Here is a 20979-nt window from a genome sequence, read left to right on the forward strand (position 1 = left end):
AATAAAATTTTTTATTGAAATTTTAAAATTAGCTTATTTAATCCATCAATTATCAAATTGATTATAAAACTTGCTAAAATATTGAATATATATTATATTTTTCTTAGTGAATTGATTTATAATAAGTATTAATAATCATAGACAAATTATTACTAATAAAAATATGTCGAAAATACATATATGATAAAATTATTTATTAACTAAAATATATAAAACGATTATTATAATTACATTATAGTTCATAAATATCATCTTAATACCACACATAATATTTTGTTAGTTGAAAATTATCGGTTTCTATCTCATTTTGATTTTGAGATGTGAAATGTGAAAAGTAGTTATAAAAAAAAATATCTCCTTTTATAATTTTGTATATAATTATTAATATGACAACCATATGGATTTGCATTATTGGTGGGCTATGTGCATAACTACTACTCTCTGATGGTTGAGTTTGAAATGGTATCCATGAGTTGCTACTTGATAACATTCCATAAATATTTATTGAATAAGGGTTATGAAAATGACTTCGAACCCTCATTGATCCAAAATTCATAGAAATTAAATCATTTTCTTATTATGACATCTCCATGTATATGTTTCATCATTTATTTATTCATATTTGTAAAACAGATATTCCCAGCAATAAGATTTTATAAGTTCAAAAATATAATCCATAATATTTGTATTTTTGCTTTATCGATATTTAATAAGTAAAACTTATTAATGTTATTCAATTCAATTCAATGCATTCTATTTTACTTATATCACTAAATATTTAAAAGGCAATTCAAGGATAAAAAAATTATCAATAAATTTAATTTGATAAAAAAATTTACTAAATATCAATAATATTTATGAATTTAAAAAAAAATAAAAAAAATCCATATATATTTCCAAAATTTCAATGGAAATTTTATGGAAATTTCAGAAATTTTTATGAAAATTATAGATATTTTTTTAACCAAATTTTTAAGAATTTAATGTAGATATTTCTATAGAAATTTTGGTGAAATTTTAAAAATTTTAATGGATATTATAAACATGCTATCTATTTCTATTTGAAATTTAAATTTTATTTTAACCTTTTAAAAATTAAAAATTTTGAAAAATTTTTGGATATTTGCATATATATATATATATATATATATATGAATAGGGCGTTGATTTGAGCGTTTTAACATTTTGCTATTTCGATAAATTCTGAAAGTAGACATTTCAAAGATAGCATATTTTTCTAAAGGAGAACAAAATTAAAAAACTATATATAAATATCAATTATTGCCATTTTAAAAGTAGCAAAACTGCAGGATTATTTTAACAAAAATCATATTTATCATTTATATGTCAATTCTTAACTAATTCATGCTAAAAATTCATTTTTTTCAGGAAGGAATTTATTTTAAAAAAAAATCAAATTTGATTTAAATATAATCAATTATTAATTATCATATACAAAAAGATTCCACTTAAAATAATCATCAATGATAATGTTCTTATTTTAGGCAGAACTATGCGAAACTCCAGTTGAGATGATCGATAGAAACCGAGTGGAACATTATTTTGGTTAGAAACAAACAATTTTTCATGGGAAACCCCTTTAACCGTGGAAGTAATGATAATAACCATTTTTCTTTTTAATACTGTTACTGTTGATAAGATTATTCTCGTCAAGTTTAAATTTATTTATTTATTAATCGTACTGGAAGATGACTTTTGCGATGATAAAGTTGTTTGGCGATCTTGATTCTTACCATTACCAGTGCATTATTGAATATAAATTACTAATATATATATATATATATATATCTTTTAATCTTTGACAAAAGGAACGGGAACGGTTTCCACGGCTCTTAGGTTCGTTGTAAAGTGAGCTTGGTATCTGTTTCTATTTTTAATTTTAATGTTTTTTTTAATGGAATCAGTACTTTGTTTTTTTAATCATTTGGAATTAGCACTTTTGCAGAAATAAAATAACAATAATAATAATAGTAATAAAAGAAGGGGAAAAAAAAAAAAAAAAAAAAAAACAAACAAACAAACAGGAACGTTGTATAAAAAGATATCTGTCGGGCCTTTTTTTTTTTCTTTTTTTTAATGAATGAAAAAACATAGGCTGAGAGTTGGCCATTTTGGGACCATTTCTTACCATTGAAGTAAGGAAACAACTTGGACAGAGACTTGGGCCCTTATGAAGTTTTTAGATGCATGATTGTCTCTCCGAATCTATGTACAAAATTAAATTCAAACAACTTTATACACCCACTAATATTGTATTGATAGTTATAATCTTGCATGTCACTGTCGGTTGGAGCTTTTTGAAAATAAAATTTGTCGGCATCCAAAATAAAAGAAGAAAGATAAAAAGAAATAAGAAAGGTTAGCGGAATTTTTGGAAACTTTTTACAGAAAAAAAAATTATATATATATATATATAGCAGACCAACGGATTATAAATATTAACGATAATTTTTAAAAAAATCAAAATTTATTTTCAATATTCTTTCTGATTGTTTTTAAAAACACCGGACCGTTCGCATATATATATATATATATATATGCACGCGCGCGTGCAAACCCAGGCCCAGCCCTATCAGTAGTGACCAGTGTGGATCTGTAATTTTGGGTTTGTCCCGACTCCCCAGCTTGAATCGTTTTCAATCCGAATCGTGAAGTTGATGGCGATGCTTTGAGGTTGGAAATAGCGACATAACGATTATGTTTGGCATAGATTTTATTTCTTTTTTAAAAATGATTTTGGACACAGCGATAAAGAACTATGCTTAGCTTAAAATAAAGCTATGTTTAGCAATACTTTTTATTAGTTTTGACTACAAGTTTTTATTAAAATTTAAAATACTTTCAAAATCAAATTGTCCAAACAGTTTAAGAAATAACTTTTAAATTTTAAAATTTAAAAGTAGCTTTTTGAAAGTTATACCAAATGAGACAAGAATTTGTTGACCATAATTTTCATTCGTTGAAAACGTACTTGGAACAAAGCATAAAATTAACTGGTTGTCTGGGGGTCTGGACTAGAAAATCCTGGTTCTTAATTGGATGCAATACGAGTCTATGGAATTTCGAATCCGATCCTTAAAATTGTTCGCAACAAAATTTCGATATTTAAACAGCATCAGCTTGTACAATATGTTTCGGATAGAACGAGAGCTTGAGCTTGATCTTGAGATTGTGATTTTAATTGGGAAGAATAAAATAATTAAATTCGGATAATTTGTTGGTTTTAGTGAAATATTGAATAAAAGGGTTTAAATTCACAATCAAATAATTGCACAACTTCCATAGCTACATACACAGTGACTGTTATACAATTTCTGATAAATAATATAGATTTAAAGTATTTGGGAGCGCAGGTCACAAAAGGGTGATTATGTGCATACTAGATGATCTGCCAAATGGATTGGGTAATTGTAGCTAATAGATGGAGATTTCCGGTCTTATTTTCTCGGTTCCCATTTATGTTCAATTAATGACAAAACTAGTCTACTTATCCCAAAAAATAAAAAATAAAAAATAAATGATAAAATATAATTTCAATTGAAAACTAGTTATCTTTTTATATGCTTAATTCTAATTATTTCTTATGGTTTTTATATTTTTTGAAGAAGATGACATTATATCAATTACCATCTTGAACAAATAAATAAGAAAAAAGAAACAGAATATGTAGATGGCTAGGTACAAGAGGGCAAGGGATGAACGTATGGGTGTGGGGATACATAGACACCAAATTAAATAAAATAAAGAGAGAGTGTGCGAGGAAGGCCATATTAAACAGGTGCAGCTTTGCCTTGAATTTTTAGCAGATATTGGGTGGTGCACCTCCACACTCCGCCAATGCCTGCATGCTGCTGCTGCACATGTGATCAACCACGTGCCCTCTGATTCATTTGAATCCACCACACATGCATTGCATGCTTCCCCATCTTCAACTTCGATTCCCTCTTCAATTACCAATTTATTTTATATATCATTATTAATGCAGCATTTATATTAAAATATATCAGGTTAAAAAAGTAGTGAGATTTTAAAGTTAAAAAAAATTTTGTTTTCTATTCCACTATTTCGTTATATATGAAAACTTTATATACAGAGATAAAAACTTACAACTTCCAACATCTTTTTAATAAGTTATATATATTTGTTGATTATTTAGAACTCTTTTATAGGCCATTTCAGTAGAAATATAAATAAATATATATTATTTAAAAATAGAAAATATTTTAATTAAAATTCTAATATATTTAGATTTAAACAATTCAAATAAATTGAACCATAAAATCCTAATTATTTTAAACAATTTAAACATACATTCTTGATTTGTCCAAATTTTGAAGGAATGATAAAATATGCCCCTACAATATCTATATATAACTTGTAGAAATTCTAACCTTCCATGTGTACAATTAATTATTCAATATTCTTAATTCTCAATTAGTGTTCCCATTTTTGCAATGAAATCCACATAATTACATGATATAAATGATGAAATGTAGCATAGCCTGATTAAGGTCATCATGCTTTTAAAATTATTATTATCATTGTTTATTTTCAGTTCATGTATACTACTTTATTTCAAACAAAAAATGAAAAAGTAAAAGAGAAAGCTCATGAATAATACTTCATATTAAATATTTTCTTGTAAATAGTTTCGATGATAATTGGGTAATTATTATATATTTTTTTTTTAGCACACTACGGTTATATATTATTAGATAATTGGCACGGTTGAGCTGCCAACCTAATAGTCTAGGCAGCAAAAGTTTAATTTTATGCAGATATACAGCATAAGATATGAGTAAGCATGACATATAATTAATATAAATGTGTATGGAAGTGGGTGGTCCATGTTGCATATTTTTTTTAAAAGCTAGCACCTCACCAAAAATAAAAAGTTAAAAATGCATGCTGGAAATAGGTCTTCTCTTGAAAAGGTGAGAATGGTCATTCAATTACTTGAAAATCCACCCCAACCACACAATATGGAAGCCATTGGACCACAACGATTCTTAGAGCCCAACTCAAAATATATACCCCATATAGGAATCATTCTCTGAGAACATATACATATGAAATACGATATGATGAAGAAGAAGATGAAGGGATAGCTAATCAAGACCAAACTTTATTAAACTGTAGCAATAATGTAGCTAACCCTGGAATGCCATTTGGCACAGTTTTAGAGGTCAGCGTGACATGCTCGGGTGCCGAAAGTGGCAGAAGAGGATAGGATTAGAACATGGTTAGTCCAAAGTCGTTTCCATCTCTGATCTATGGCAGCACAACAAAGATGCTTATCATCATAATTGGTGAAGCATGCAAAGTGGAAAATTTCCAGTCTTTTTCCTTTTTTTTTTTTTTTTTTTTTTGGTTCCTCTCAAATGCTTGATGGGAATCAATGAGTAGGTTAGCGCTCGTCTCATCTTCCACTCCAAAAAGAGAAAGTCCTGAAAATAATAAAAAAATGCCCACGTCCAGAAAGGGAAAATTACCATGTTCTTTCTAGTACCCACCATTTTTATGATAATCATATGCTTAGTGAAAAACCCAGTGATCTGATTTCACATCAGATCCATGGCACAGCGATTGAACCTGTAAATGAGATTACAAATTATGAAGGGTAAAACCCAATTTGCTTAAAAATAATTAGGGTTTTGATTTGGTTATATATATATATATATATATAATAACATGCACCAAGGATAAATGATATATATATGTGATTATGTAATTAAGAGAAGGATTGATCTGAGATTGACTTAGTCAGTTTATGGGAATTGGTTAACTATGAAAATATGATTAATTCGGCTAATTATGCAAATCAATACGGAATGTAGAAAAGGGTCATGACGCATTCTGCAGTGATAGATGGGAACATTGTCAATCATATATTCTCTCAGCACAATTATGTAATAAACAAATATAAAGCATATATACTTTAAGCTGCTTTAGCGCCGCATTAGATCTTTTGCGTAGCTTTATGTTTATGAGGCTGTGTTGCGCTTTCATTGGCTGATCCCCTTTGAAAGCAATCCCCTTTTTTCTTTCTCTTTTTCTCTTTTTTCAAAGGGAGATGGCCCTCCTCCCATTATATATACTTTCTTAATTTCTTCTCATTCTCCGTTTTAATTATGATTTTTATTAAACTAATCCAGATTAGGAGCAACTTTGCATGTTCTTTGCAGACATTGTTGCATTCCATTTTGTTTGTCATGGATATTCACGGCATGTACCGGCCGTCTAGATCTGCCCCCAAATATAATCTTGCTCTCTGCATGTGATTGTAATGACAATAATCATTTAGCTACTATCCTCTTCAATTACTTAATTCGGGTTTTTCTAAATGCAGTTCCCACTTTATTTTTTTCATCCCCTTTTGCATTCTATTTCCATTAATCTGTTTTGACTTGAATGAGTACTTCTATTTCGGATATCAAAATGAATATTTATTATCTCATTACTTTTATATCACTCATGAGTATTAGAACATAAAATCAAGTTTATCATTTAAAGGAAAAGCCAATTGTATATACAATGAGGTTACTATCACATCGACTTAAAACCATCAGATTTCATCTATTAATTGCTTGGTCAACTTAATGTGAGTTGACTCCTTTTTTCTTTATAGGATTTTGATATAGTAAAATCAGGCTGAAAATCTTATCGTAAGAACTATCATACATGGTAAAGGTAAACATTGTCATCCATATTGACTGCCATATAGAAAAAATAAATTAATCAAATTTTAAAAGTATATAATTAAACTTTTAGAACAAATATTGATCAGTTCAGGTAAATATGACAGGTTACATCCCTACTTAGGATTTATTTATTAAAATAATGTGTTTTGTCACATCCTTATCATATTATATTATATTACATATACAATATATATGTGTGTGTAGAATGAGTCAATATCACATTTTCTCTACCTGATGATGTTATCAATAATTTTTTTTTATTAGCCGTTAAATCATATTAATGACTATAATTTAAATTAATTAATCATTAATTATAAATTTCATATCATAAACTATATTTTGGTAAAGTGAATCATATAGGAATCATCTAGATAACCATAATGTATTTTTAAATCTCCTAGATAACCATAATATATTTTTAAATCTCAATACTTGAAATGATAATGATGGTTAAACTATCAAATTAACCTAATAGGAGTCCAGTTGTACATATACCAGCGTAACAACGACCAAATTTGTTAAAGTTATTATTTTCTTAGACAATGAACTAAGTTTGAATTCTTTCACTCTAATAAAAACAAACTAAGTTAAATGAAGTTGGCTAAATTGATAAGCTGTTCACATATATAACCGGAAGGTTGTAAGTTCAGGATACTGAAGTAAGATGAAAATTATTGTAAATTTTAATATATATATATATATATATGTATATATATTTATACTAAAAATATATGAAAATAAAAATTCTACACATATAACTAATTAATAAAATCTTCAAGAATTGAAAACCAAACGTAAATGTTAGCAAACGACCAGTAATTTGTTATAAATGACGATCCTCTCCTTTTTGAAAGATTAATTACCTTCAATCTTAAATAAAATATATGGTTTGTGGAACTGATCATGATTATGATTTATTTACCTTTTCTTTAATCTTCTAAATCAACGTATTAACTTTTAAAATTCAGTTGTGGAAAAGATCTTGATCGAGTAAAGGCACAAAAGAACCAATAAAAGTAACATAAATCATGACAACAAACAATGCGCGTGCTAATCGTAACAAGATGAGTCTAAAATTAAATTCAAATTGTGAACATGGCCATATATGCATATTTAATGATGAAACGTTATATATCTATATATATATAATAAGTATAATATAGGACGCTACATATGGTAATAATATATTGCAAAAGGAAAAAAAAAAATAGATATTGTAATTATACGTAATATTCTTCGTAATTAAACATTTTCCATGAAGGTAATGTATAAATGAAAACGTTAAATAGAGTAGAGAGGAATTAGAGCATTGAGGAAAGAGTAGGGTTGAGAGGAGAGATCAAAGATATTGAGAATCTTTTATTTCCATTTATGTTTGACTGGTGATAAAATTTCACTTTATTTAAAAAGTAATTTTTTTCACTTTGTTTATTTTATTATTATTATTATTATTATTATTATTATTATTATTATTATTATTTTGTTAATATTTTTAAATGAGATGATATCATTAATTAATTTTAAATTTTATTAATATTTTTAAACGAGAAGATATGGACAAAAATAATGATAAAAAAAAAGGATACAAAATCTAGACACAGATCAAAGATTGGATGAAAGATAAGATATTTAGAATCACAAGATATGAGATGCATTGGTAACGGTAAAATGAATAAATGGGGTGTCTGTGTGGTTAGGTTAGGCTTGTATGCATATTGAAGAAATCAGAAAGATAAAGTTTTTCTAGACTACTACTTTTCTATTGTGTCTGCAGAAATAAAATAATAGGCAATGACCAATAGAAGATAAACCCACATTTATTCCATACGTGGTGCCATTGCTACCCCCACCTCTTTCTCTCTTTGTGTTTGTACCTCTATATAAACCCCAGCAGCCCACCCTCTTCCCTACACCATCAAAGTAAAGCTACATGTTCCAATTCAGTGGAACAGTTTTAGGGTTTGGGAGATTGATGCATGCGTATATAGCTAGGCAGCCAAACAAATTTTTTTTTTTTTCTTCCTTTCTTTTCAAGCGTTTGTCAGGTGCAACCACGAGAGGTCTTTAGATTTAAAATTGCAGAAGGGTAAGGGGAGGTGACAGAAGAGAGTGAGCACACATGGCATTTTCTTGCATGTTCATGCTTGAAGCTCTGCGTGCTCACTCTCTGACTGTCACCCCCACCAACATCTCTCTCTCTCTCTCTCTCTCTCTCTCTCTCTCTCTTTCTCTCTCGATATATATATGTATGTATACATTAGGGTTATTATATATTAATTTGGAAATCAAGTTTTTTTTGTGTTTCATTATCATTTGTTAATTTGCAGTGGATATCCAGCAAATCAAGTTCACTCATTTGGAACTCATAATTATTTATATATCTAATATCTTTTGTATGTCTTTGCAGCGTTGGTCCTTCGCTTTTCTTTGTTAATTTGTACCTAAATATATAAGTGGATCTGTGATGCGTTTAGACACTGAGTGTGAAATTGTGTAGTCTTTTATGCCATTCCAATTGATAATTGATTGTAGACTTGCAGCCTGATGATGAGTCTAATTGGTCTTGTACAATTGGTTTCAAAAATCAGAAAGCGCTTCACAGGCAAAAACTAAAGGTTTTGATTTGACTCTCATTAATGGATTGATTATTCATCATGCTTCCTCAGTCACAATCAGAAATACATATATATATATATATATATATATATATATAGATACGTGCAAATCGGATCTTAAGTATTATATATGCATATTGATTTTAAAAATCTGTCTGCTAGCTATAGATTTCATTTGTTATCTCTTTTAATTTCCTTAATTTTAGGCTTATAAGTTGCGGTTTGATGTTCCAATTAATGTGTTTTGTATATTGATATTTCAGTTGGTGTGTGCTTATCATTGTAGGCGTTTAACTCAAAATCTAATAAGAAATGGAAGAAAAAGAGAAACAGAAAGGGAAAAGAAGAATCAGCTAGTTATAGCTATGCATATAAACTTAATATTCCTGTTCAAACATCAGTTTAACATCTGTCTGACATTGTCGATGAACCTTTTGAAGGAGCTTTGGTAAAAATGCATTGGGCACATCCTCTATACGAATCTGATTCCAAAATGCAAATGTTTCAAGAACACTTCGATCCCTAAATGCCGCCTATTGACAAATATGGGAACTCTCTTTACAACTAGCAATTTAGCATCTCTGCATTCCTAAAACCTGTACATGCTAGGGTACTCTAGCAGTACTATTAATGATTAATTAGAGAGTAGGTTCCAGCTATGAAGATTGCAATCCTTGCGGTTCTTTTCTTTGTAATTTGTTATGTATATAAAACAAGTTGATGCAAAAAGTTCACGTCTATGATCTGTATTCACTGTGAAACATAGTAATTAATCCCATCTCTTTCCAACATACAATAAAATCAATTTTCATTTCTCTCTTTCTACATTAATCATCTCCAGATTCAAATCTATTTTGTTTAATGTTGCTTCTGTTCCTTTTTTGTTTTGTTTTTTTTTTTTTTTTTTTTGGGGGGGGTGGGGGAGGAATTGAGTGCATGTTTAAAGGTTTTATATTGCAATGTGATTTAGGTTGCCTAGGGATTGGACAACACAAAGACACATTTTTTACTTCTTAGAGGGCTGTGTTAAATACACTGTTTCATTGATTCATTCCCACCCAGGATATTAATTAGTGGCTGCATTTTTTTATTCATCGAAATTAGTAGATAACACAATTTGTCATCATCTAGAAAAGGGTCAAGTTCAATGTTTAAGTCATCAAATATTCCTTATATATTTGTGCTGTAAGATATGGAAGACTAAAAGAGATAACGTGGTCTAAGAAAAAGAATGTTTTACCATATTCCAGTAACCCTAATATAATAATGAAAGTGAAGATGAAATTATTCGTGACCAATTTATGTATCTTGTAATTTTAAAATCTTGTTTGGAATAACTTTTAAGAAGTTAAAAACAAATTTTAAAATTCAAAAGATAGATTTGAAAATATTTAGATAATTTTCTAGAAATATTTCAGATTTTTGTAAAAACTTTTAAATTCAAATTAATAAAGAATGACTTCTTTAAAAAATATTTTTGTGAAAACAAAAACAGAAATAAAAGTTATACTACATAGGACCAAATCTCAATGGGACTTTCAATGTATAAATCTATGTGGGTATAACAAACATGACTCGAAATGGCTAACTTGTTTTATTTTTCCTCAACCTCAAACAGGCAACAATTAATTGAATTTATTACCTATATATTAATTGAATTTATTACCTATATATGCATGGAAACTGTGCACTTCAAAGATATATATATATATATATATATTTGTCACGCGGTGTCAAAATTCCCAATACATATATAGGACAAATACGATAAATTTTAGTTTGAAATTAATTTTTGGTGGGTCTAAGACTTTTTAAGTTCGTTTTTCAACTTTTTTTTAACAACAAATTAATCAGTCATTTTGAACAACTTTTTTTTTTTTTTTCTGGAAGATTATTTTATATATTCTCATAATGAAACTCTCTAATAAACAAATAGCCAAGCAATATTGGTTACCAAGAGCAATATTGGTTACCAAGCAATATTGGTTAAGGCTTGAGAGTGTCTTTACTACCCTCTTTTCGATTGTTTTTACCATTTTTTTTTTTTCTTTTTACAGGGTGGCGACTTCTCTCGATTGGGCCAAGAATTAACTTCAAAATTATAATAGGAAAAATTCTTTAAATACTATGTTTAGCTTTTATTTTAACAAAAGTAATTTGTTATGAAGCCCTTTGGAAAGCTCTGAACAAACGTATTAGGAAAAGCTCAAACAGTAAAAAATGGAGGTCTTTTCTTAGGTACTAATTCGTTAAAGGTCATACGTACTTACGTGGTATCTATCTACTGTGAAGGTAAAGATCATTGAACTCGGTATCAAAGAAACCCAATTGATTTGTACCTGCACATATCAGCTAGACTAGAGCCCGTACACCAATTATTCATTCTTTTCCGCTACAATTAGCATTTGGAGTATCATTTTGTACAAACATCACTATTTTTAGAATCGAATTATAGACCTTTATCAGAGAAAAGAAAAGAGTTCTACATTGGCACTAAAATGTTCTCATGAGTAATCATCACTTTTCTATTTTTGGTGAATTACGTAATCACCACTTTGAGCATACAAAATCCTCAAGAATATAATTCAGGAAGAAAAGTGTTTCCAAAAATTAGACGTTATGATATTCCAGAAGACAATTTTATAACCTAAACTACTGTTGCTTCCTATTCTTGCAGGTGAGATGTTACACCATCTGTCATTTCAGGTCCATTATTAGAAATTAATCATCATTGACGGTTGACCCGTCATCCTCACAAGTCGTCAGCCACAACTACCCAAAGTTGATGGTCTAGCACAAATTGACAAAACACAATAGTTTCAAGCAACCAAAAAATAAAATAAAGTAAAAATAAATAAATAAATAAAAATTCGCTTGCATTTAAAAGCAACTGTGAAAAAGTTTTCAGTAAATTACAGATCTTCACCGTCCCAAGGGGAAAATGTCGCAATAAATGCAGGCAATGGATTCATGTTACGAAACAATGGATAAATACTCAAAACCCTACTGGAGAGCAAAAAAAAAAAAAAAAAAGGATGAAAGAAAGTCTATAAAATAATCTCATTCCATGCGGAAGTACCATATATTCAATGCCGTATCTGGAATACATAGGAAGGCATTGTCTGGGAACCAAGGGTTTATGATTCCTTGTGATAAATTAGTAGAAGTTCCTGAGGGCCACCTATCAACCAGCCTGAAGCCAAATTGTAATGCAGTTGAAAGTATAGATGGCTCATCCACCCGACGAATAACATGACACAGAATCAATGCTGGTTCTTCCTGGTCCTTACTATTACTGCCTCTGGTAGTTGAAATCAGCTCCTTTGCAGTGGAAAATAGGGGTGAAATAGCTTCAGAAACATAAGTCACATCTGTGCCTAGAATAATATCAAAACCTCTGCTATTTACTTTCTTTATTGTTTCTATATGGTCTCTATTGCCCCACTCTAGTCTCATTGTCATCAATTTGTCTAGGAATGGTGGTCTAAGATTTGAAGCCACATTTTGGGTCAATAGATCAAGTGCTTTTATATCTCCATCGGTTGCGATAACACATTCAGCAAACCTAGCAGCAACCATAGAGCAGATTCCCACACAGCCGCACCCCAACTCTAACACCCTTTTCCCTGCAACAATAGTTGGATTTCTTGCTAACACAGAAGCCATCAAACGGGCTGATTCCCACAACATCAGGCCAGTGGATTTGCAAGTATGTTGGTACTCTTTTGATAGCATTTTAATCTTGAAATTGAAGTCTTCAAAGTTGATCTCAGTTGTCTAAAAAGAAACAATATAGAGTGATAAGAAATTGGAGTCTTGAAATAAAACAGGAAAAGTTTATAAAATAGAGGATGATAAATACAAATAAACAAACATATAAAATATTCTAAAAGAAAAGGAAGCTCCATTTGCAAAATATCCAACTTTCGAATCTTGCGCATAGCATTAAAGAAATGTTTACAGAAACTGTGAAAGAAATGTGACCTGAGAAACATTAACTAAAGAGTTTTGGAAAATATATACATAATGGAACCTTACCTCATTGTCACCGGAGGGCAAAATTCCAAACATTTCTGCCGCCACTCCATCAGAAATGTCAACCTCAGTATCATTCTTAGCTTCGTTCAAGATGTTCTCCTTGACTTGAATAGCAGCTTCAGTATCTATAGAATAGTTTGTACCATATGAAAGGTGGAACACCGCTTGGATCCAACGACTGAATAGAGAGAACAGAAACAATTGGATCAAAGAGGAAAGCCAAACTAACACCATGAGTACCCTGCTGTAAGAGCAAGATAAGATTACTTACCGATTCATTAATAACTCCCTTGAACGATTCTCCACTTGTTTGCAGCACACACCGATTTCTTCAACAACAAATCCATTTTCTTTAAACAAACTGGTCAAGAATTCATTTGAAAAGTAGAAAGCACGCTGGAAAAAATACGAAAAAATAAGCAAAATTATACCCAACCAGGCCAGTTAACAAGGCAGATTACTTAAAATCCTAATAAAATCACATGTTTAAACTTACAGTGCCATCACCCCTGACATAAAAGTTTTCACTTATCTTTTGGTCCTTGCAAATCAATCTTTCCTGTCAAATTGTCAATGTGATAGCAATAGAGCCAACATAAAGATCAAATTTGAAAAATTATCATAGTCCCAAAATTCTTGAACACAGATTGCAAAGAAAAACAAAAATATGCATGCACACAACCAAGAGGAAATCAATGTGGTACTTTGCATATCAACCTGGGCAAGGTCACCAGTGGCATAGTCGCGAAACAGAAGATAACCTTTTGGCTGAAAAGAAAATGAAACTTTCATATATGTGAAGCAGTAATAATAAAATTTATCAGGAACAGAAATCTTCATGAATGAAAAAGTATACTGATCAGGTGTCTAAGAAATCTAGCAGATATCATAAATATTCTTACCTTAAGAACTTTTTGCACATTCTGCACAACTAGAGACATCTTCTCCGGGGACACTGCAGATAATACAAAAATCTGCCTTAACAGGTCAGCCATCCACCATATAACAAAAAGCAACAAAAAACTTATGCACCAGAAAATTGCACTATTAGAAACTAACTAGACAAAGACTATCCATTAAAGAATTTGAACAAATTAATGTCCATAACTTTTTGGTCAAGTACCATGGTTACAATGTCAACTGAAGAAGGAGGAATATGATCTCTCAGGTCATCAAGAGTCAGATCACAAACAAAGGCACTGATACGTTTATCAGTGAAGTCTTTACGCGTCTGCAATTATAAAAACAGAAAACAGTTACACCCCTTTGTCAAGTCTTCACATTGCCTACATAAGGTAAAACCTATCAGAAATCTATACTGGCCCTGATCAGTCACAACATAAAAACAGAACACCTAAGGAGATTAAGACACACATAACTTCAGTTTTAAATCAATTATGTATCATGCATGATCCATTCAAAGATATTAACCACATTTGGCCGGTAACAGACTGAAATCCATGAGCTGAAACTAGAAGAAGGAAAGAAACGCAAACCTTAACTAAATTGACAGCACGTGGAGAAAAATCACACGCATAGACAAAACTATCTGGGTATGTTGCAACTAAGGGAAAAATAGTGTTTCCTGCTCCACAGCCGACCTGCTTATTGACAATAGTTATGAGTAACCCAACATACAGCAATTTGATAGGACAAAGTGTCAATTATCCTTTACAAAGTAAAGGACTGGCAATTACATGGTTTTGAAATTAAAAAGTGCAGATGTTCACCTCTAAAATGATTTTTCTCCCCGTTCCCTGAAACCAGAAAAATTAACATAAAATTGTTATAATATCCACCAAGCAATCAACAAAAAAATAAAAATAAAAATCCATACATAACACAGTTAAATTTAAAACTTACATTGAAGTACCGACCCCATTCTTTATCCAAGTAGTGGCGATCCTTAAAAAACTGATGGGTTGAAAAGACAGAAAGCATATCAATAGAACAGCACATTTCAGAATATTCAAATTAAATGCCAATGACCAATGCCAATATCAGGAAGTGAGCCAAAAGGCTCATAAATACTCTAAAATACAAACAAAAGTCAAAACTAAATTGAAACCGTCATTTTCCAGCTTAGTTTTTCAGGGTAACGAGGTTAGAATTAGCAGTAGGAAGAACTAGTCGTAGTAGCTATAGCAGATATCCCAAAAGGGAAAGCCAACCTTGTCTTGGTGCTGTTTGTAAAATATATCCCAATATTTCTTTGCTTCTCTTTCGTACTTCTCTGCAAGAAGAGAAAGACACATCAATTTCTTAGAGCCAAAAAAAAAAATATATATATATATATATATATATCCAAAAAAGAGAGAGATGGAGTGCCAAAAAAAAAAAAAAAAAAAAAGAATAACCTCTCCAGAACGGAGAGACTCCAGTGGCAGAGGTAGGGTATATCTGTATGCGAGTGGCTGGTTGCCTTTCTTCTATAGTAGTATCTTGCACATTAGAAGCCATAGCCTGCGAGCTTCCTCAAACTAAAACAGCCACCACCGTTAACATCAGTTTCGGAACTTCAAATTGTTCAAAGGGTAACCAAATTTCAGATCACGAAGTTCGTACCCGTTAAACTTTACCGTTCGGTAGACACACGGAGAGAGTCGCACAGTTAGGGTTTTAGCACATTCCATATGAAACGCGTAGTCTTACCTTGTCGTTGTCTATTTTTGATTTTTCCTTTTCTTTTTTATTTTTCAAAAAAAAAAAAAAAAAGTGAGTGTTTTAGTTTAACGGTAATCTTAACTGAAAAACTGCGGCGGCAGTCCCAATGGCATCGGGCCTTGGATGGACTGACCTTTGTGTTAAGTACCTGTATTAAGACCGACTAGAAGCCATCTAAGCCCAATTACTATAACGCAACCCAACACAGCACGGATTGCCTACTTGCTGCGTTGCATGGCTCACCCTTCTTTTCACGATGGGTAAAAACCAGAAACTTTGCACTTACTTCCATGGCAGTTTTCTTCCAACATGAAATATTCCCGTCTTTTAAGATTTTTTAGTTCTTCAATCCATATATTTTTGTAGATGGATGGAATTGGATAGCAATTAAAAACTACCAGCGTCGTAATCAATTACAAGTGTTTTACTTGTTATCAAGGATGTTACATGAATGGAAGTAGTATTATTCACTTGTACAATCATATTGCTTCTCGCTTCTATAAAATATTAATCAGATGGATTTTTCTTTTGTGTTACTCAACATGTTAATTACAAGCACCTGATGAAAAATCAATTTTTTTTTCTTTTTCTTTTTTTTTAACTCTTTCAAAAAGAAGAAAATGAAAGAATGGGCGACCTACAAAATTAAGCTGGGACTGTTGAGGAGATCAAATTGATCATACAGTGGCACTAGGATTTTCATCGTTCTGCATAGTGGGGCTTTTCTCTTCTATTACATCCGCATTGGCATCTTCAGTTTGTTCAACAGGAGCTACCCCATTTTCCTTCGAAGGTTGTGAAGGCAGGTCACCGTTCTCTGTTATGCTTTTATCCTCTCCATTATTAACAGGTTTTGGGACTTCTCTAGATGAAAAAACCCTCACTAGGCGGCCGATTCCATCATATAAATTCTTTGCATCCATTATAATAGCAGATCCACCAGGGTAACACCGACCAAAGCATGTGGCACAATGCGGGTATGCAACCTACATAACAGTACACAAGCTTTTAATATGATGTCAATATATACAAAGTTTGCACCAGTTATAAGATCAAATTAGCGAAGAAGCAATACCTCAATAAATGCCCGGCAAAGCGAGAGGAAAAGTCCAGACTCACTTTCTTTAAGTATACGAGTTGTATTGTATGCCAGTAAAGAGTCAGAAACAGCCTGCAACCCCTTGATTAATTCTTGAGCAAGCACGTGCTTCAAACTTAGTGGGGCGCAGGGGCGCAGCTCATTCATTGCCGCAGAAACACCTAAAGTGGGAGAGAGAGGGAGAAATGCCAAAGTTATTAGAATAACAATAATCAGTAAATCTGAATCTTACATGAATAGTAGAAAAGTTGCAAACTTACAACAGCAACACTACGCTTAAAAGGGGAATTATAGCTTACCATTAACAAAAACAGCAAGAGGTGGATGCTCCATCAGATAAGATGGCGGTGTCACTTCCTCATGAGTATCTTCACCAACACTATTTGCTGGAAAGCCAACTGCTGGAAGAGGGACCCATCGATGTGAATCCAAGACCAACTGGAGGAATGTGTAAAAAGTTAGAGATCACTACATAAAGAACAGCACGCAGCTTGTTCCCAGCCCAAGGATGACTTTTTTACTTAATTAATCATGGTACAAAAAACGATGTGAATCCAAGACCAACTGGAGGAATGTGTAAAATGTAAGAGATCACTACATAAAGAACAACACGCAGCTTGTTCCCAGCCTAAGCATGACTTGTTTACTTTATTAATCATATTACAAAAGATTTAAAATTCATCATCAGTACCTGAAAATTCTCAACTGCTGTACTCATATTTTTGGAGAACAAATTAAGAACTGCCCTGTAAAGTGACCAAGTTCAGTATCTAATATGAAAACTACCTTTAAAAGTCACAATTGTCTAGATAAATTTCAAATATAAAAAAGAAAAACCATAACTTACTCTTCAAAAAGTGAAGGAAGCAATCCCCTAAAATCCAGCCCAACCCAACCAAGCCCCATAGCGCAATACTGTCAATGACACAAGTGAACTTTGTCAAAATAAAATTCTGAACCCAATGAAACTTCCATTGCTCCCCTTAGAATTGAGCCTCATTCATCATGCCTTGCATGCCACAACCACATGCAATTTATTTCCATGGACATTTAATATATATATATATATATACAAATATATACCAAAGACTTTAGTTTAGCTATGACAATATGCCCATGTAGGGCAAGACAAATCTAAATTAATTGACCTATTATGTTTCTCCATAAATCAGAAAAATATCAACAAATAACTACATCCTATGACATTCCATCAAAAGATTGATTGGTACATGCAAATGCAATAAGATAAAGGAAGATGCTTACCATGCACTGATCCAATATATTTGATAGCGATCCACCTTCAGTTATCTTTGGAAGCATGACTTTTAGTGTCTTAAGGTGTGAGGTGATTTGATGCATTGCCCAGCTAAAGAGAAGCCCACCGTCATAGTTTTCTTCACTTCCTGATGTATCATCAGCAAATATTGCTCGATACTGATTAACAACATCAAATAGATGCATCCTGTGACAGTTTATCATCCCTTTTAAGTACTCATAAGCATTTCTCTGGTCCAGATCCTCCAAAATTCCAGTAAGCCATGCCTCCCTGCATCTCAGAAACTAGAAAAGGAAATATATCTTAGGGGGGGAAAAAAAGGATAATGGCCTGATACAAGCATTTTAAAAACATACATTCACCAGCAAATGATCATTAAGAGTGTTAATCAGATAAAACATGTATGTAAATTAGCACAAAAAGCACTCATCATCTTTACCTGCAAACGCATTTCATACTCACTAAATACTCCTATTCGACGTAAGTATCCAATAATGCGGAGACATTCTGGCAACTGCAACAAACAAAGATTAGGTAGAAAATACATAAGATTCTCCGAAGCATGTTCTAGATGAATCAGTTTTACATTACAAGCATACGTTAAACAAATCCAAGATACCTGAATATTTGAACGGAGTTTTTGGAGAAGCTGAGAAAGAAGAGATTTGGTGATCTGCCCAACTTCTTCAGCCAGTGCTTGAATAACAGATATTCTTAGAGGAGGCAGGAGGTGAAATAGCATCAGAGTGATGGCCTTTCTTGAAGTAGAAAAACTAATATCAAATATGGGTTAACTAAGAGAATGGAAGAAACTCACTTGGGGTGCATTGTTGAAAGTTTGCCAACATATGCTTCTAAATCAAGAGCTTCATCATAATTTCCATTTCTCACGCATCTGCAGAAATATAGAAATCATTGAAGCCTTATAATATATATTCAACGCCTAGCTATCCTTTGGATAATAATGAAAGCATACTATCATAACAATGTCATTCACGGTCATTTCAAATCAGAAAACCAGCATTTTATGGACAATAATTTCAGTGTTATAGGTTATTATCTCTAAAGTCATGATGAGCCTAGCCAAAAATAACAAAAGCACATACGTGTCCATTAACTGAGGAATTTCAAGCAAGTCCAGCAAAGTGCTGTGATTTGCCAGCAATTTTTGGTTCATCTTCCTCTTTTCCAAAATCTCTTCTGCAGATTCAACGAATTCAGAGCATCCAGATGTCAATTTTGGGACCTCAGCTATCTACAAAGGAAAGGTATAATATTTCAGCAGAGCTCAATCCATCATATTCCTGAAAGCTCAAATACATACCAGAAAAGCTTATATATAACTACTTCAGCTAATTATAAATCTCAATATTTTATATATTTCAAAACGCCAACCATTCTGCTATCATTCCATCCATAACATGTATTAAGGTTAAACCAATCTAAGTAGAATATTTACGGTGTGCACAGCTAGCACTTCCACCCATATACACCTCTCTTACCTAATTCCACACCCTAATCTACAACTTCATGTTTCCTGTTGAAAACTTGTACACATTCAGGGACCCACCAAAACCCTAAGGAAGTGATACATTTAAGCACTCAGGGACTCTATACGTTTTTTGGTGTAAAATGAAATAATATCAAATGCATCGAAAGCGCCCATCCGAAACATAATAATGCATGCATGATGCTAGTTTTAGTTTGAAGTCCAAACTCTGATTCTGTAACAAGGTGCACCAAAATTAAATTCAAAGCCAATACTACATAGGATTGAACATCAAAACTACAAATTGAAAACATTACAATCGGTTATGAAACAATTATGGAATACCAGAGATTCAAGATGGTTGTCAATTGAAGACACTTCGTCACGAATCGCGAGCAATGCGTCGGCAGCAGCAATAAACGCTCGGTAATTGCCAACTGCTACCTCTTGCATTTGCCTCTGTATTCTCTCCGCATCGACCCGAAGAAGCTCCGGTTCCTACACAATTGAAGAACAATCTATTTAATAATATCTGCGAAACGAACAATATCAAATCCTACGACGAGCACCGGACACTGATTCAGTGGAAAGAGAGAAAGGGGAAAGGACGGACCTTGTGGAGGCGATCGAGAGTGAAGGAGAGGAGCTCGGAGACGTAGGGTTGCTGGGAGACAGAGGCAAGGGGAAGGAGGCTGCCGACGGTCGGCATCTCCTCCGCCGCATTATTGGACTCCATTAATCAGAGCTCCAAAATGCTTGATTTATCGGACTGAACGGCCAATTTCTGGTTCCAATACCGGAAGGATTGTAGATCTGCTGCAGCGCCACCGAGCTTCGTCGCTCGGTTCTGTAAGTTGGTTGTTTGGAGATTCGGATCTGGATCCACTTGAATTCAATAAGGCTCTGTCACTTCCTTCAGCGCAGAGTTGCCGGACCTAGTTAGTAGTGGGCCCCTACTGCGTGCCTTTGACGGTTGAATTGGCTAATCGGCGTAACAGCTGCCGTTAGATTTACATAATTTTCCTCGCGCGATTAGACAAAAATCGGAAGATAAATTCCACTACGTTACTCCCCAC

At 32.3% G+C, this 20979-nt stretch overlaps 2 protein-coding genes and 1 long non-coding RNA gene across 4 annotated transcripts; 1 reads left to right on the top strand and 2 right to left on the bottom strand.

Annotated features, from left to right (window-relative positions):
* The first annotated feature begins 8473 nt into the window (after nt 1–8473).
* Nucleotides 8474–10162, top strand: LOC132803863 (uncharacterized). The gene is made up of 2 exons (XR_009639110.1): nt 8474–9337; nt 9624–10162. It is a non-coding gene; the product is annotated as an uncharacterized LOC132803863 (long non-coding RNA).
* A 2034-nt stretch (nt 10163–12196) lies between these two features.
* Nucleotides 12197–16094, bottom strand: LOC107420064 (uncharacterized). 2 transcript variants are annotated; one of them, XM_016028929.4, is made up of 13 exons: nt 15941–16094; nt 15733–15855; nt 15547–15608; nt 15239–15289; nt 15106–15132; nt 14872–14976; nt 14499–14606; nt 14278–14349; nt 14093–14143; nt 13872–13934; nt 13647–13771; nt 13376–13553; nt 12197–13114 (listed from the first exon to the last, which is right to left on the bottom strand). In XM_016028929.4, the coding sequence occupies exons 2-13, from the start codon at nt 15833–15835 to the stop codon at nt 12398–12400; spliced, it is 1662 nt and encodes a 553-aa protein (XP_015884415.1). In that variant the 5' UTR covers nt 15836–15855; nt 15941–16094; the 3' UTR covers nt 12197–12397. The 2 variants fall into 2 exon arrangements, with proteins under 2 accessions (XP_015884415.1, XP_048331330.1); XM_048475373.2 differs by having other exon boundaries at nt 15733–16041.
* Nucleotides 16095–16445: 351 nt separating this feature from the next.
* Nucleotides 16446–20938, bottom strand: LOC107420104 (conserved oligomeric Golgi complex subunit 8). Its single transcript, XM_016028974.4, has 12 exons — nt 20517–20938; nt 20249–20401; nt 19521–19669; nt 19232–19309; nt 19034–19127; nt 18854–18928; nt 18402–18698; nt 17986–18053; nt 17830–17884; nt 17438–17576; nt 17115–17299; nt 16446–17025 (listed from the first exon to the last, which is right to left on the bottom strand). Exons 1-12 carry the CDS (start codon nt 20637–20639, stop codon nt 16717–16719), a joined length of 1725 nt encoding a protein of 574 aa, XP_015884460.2. The 5' UTR covers nt 20640–20938; the 3' UTR covers nt 16446–16716.
* Nucleotides 20939–20979: the final 41 nt, after the last annotated feature.

Source organism: Ziziphus jujuba, chromosome 5 (genome assembly GCF_031755915.1).
Source record: "Ziziphus jujuba cultivar Dongzao chromosome 5, ASM3175591v1".
Taxonomy (NCBI): Eukaryota; Viridiplantae; Streptophyta; class Magnoliopsida; order Rosales; family Rhamnaceae; genus Ziziphus; species Ziziphus jujuba.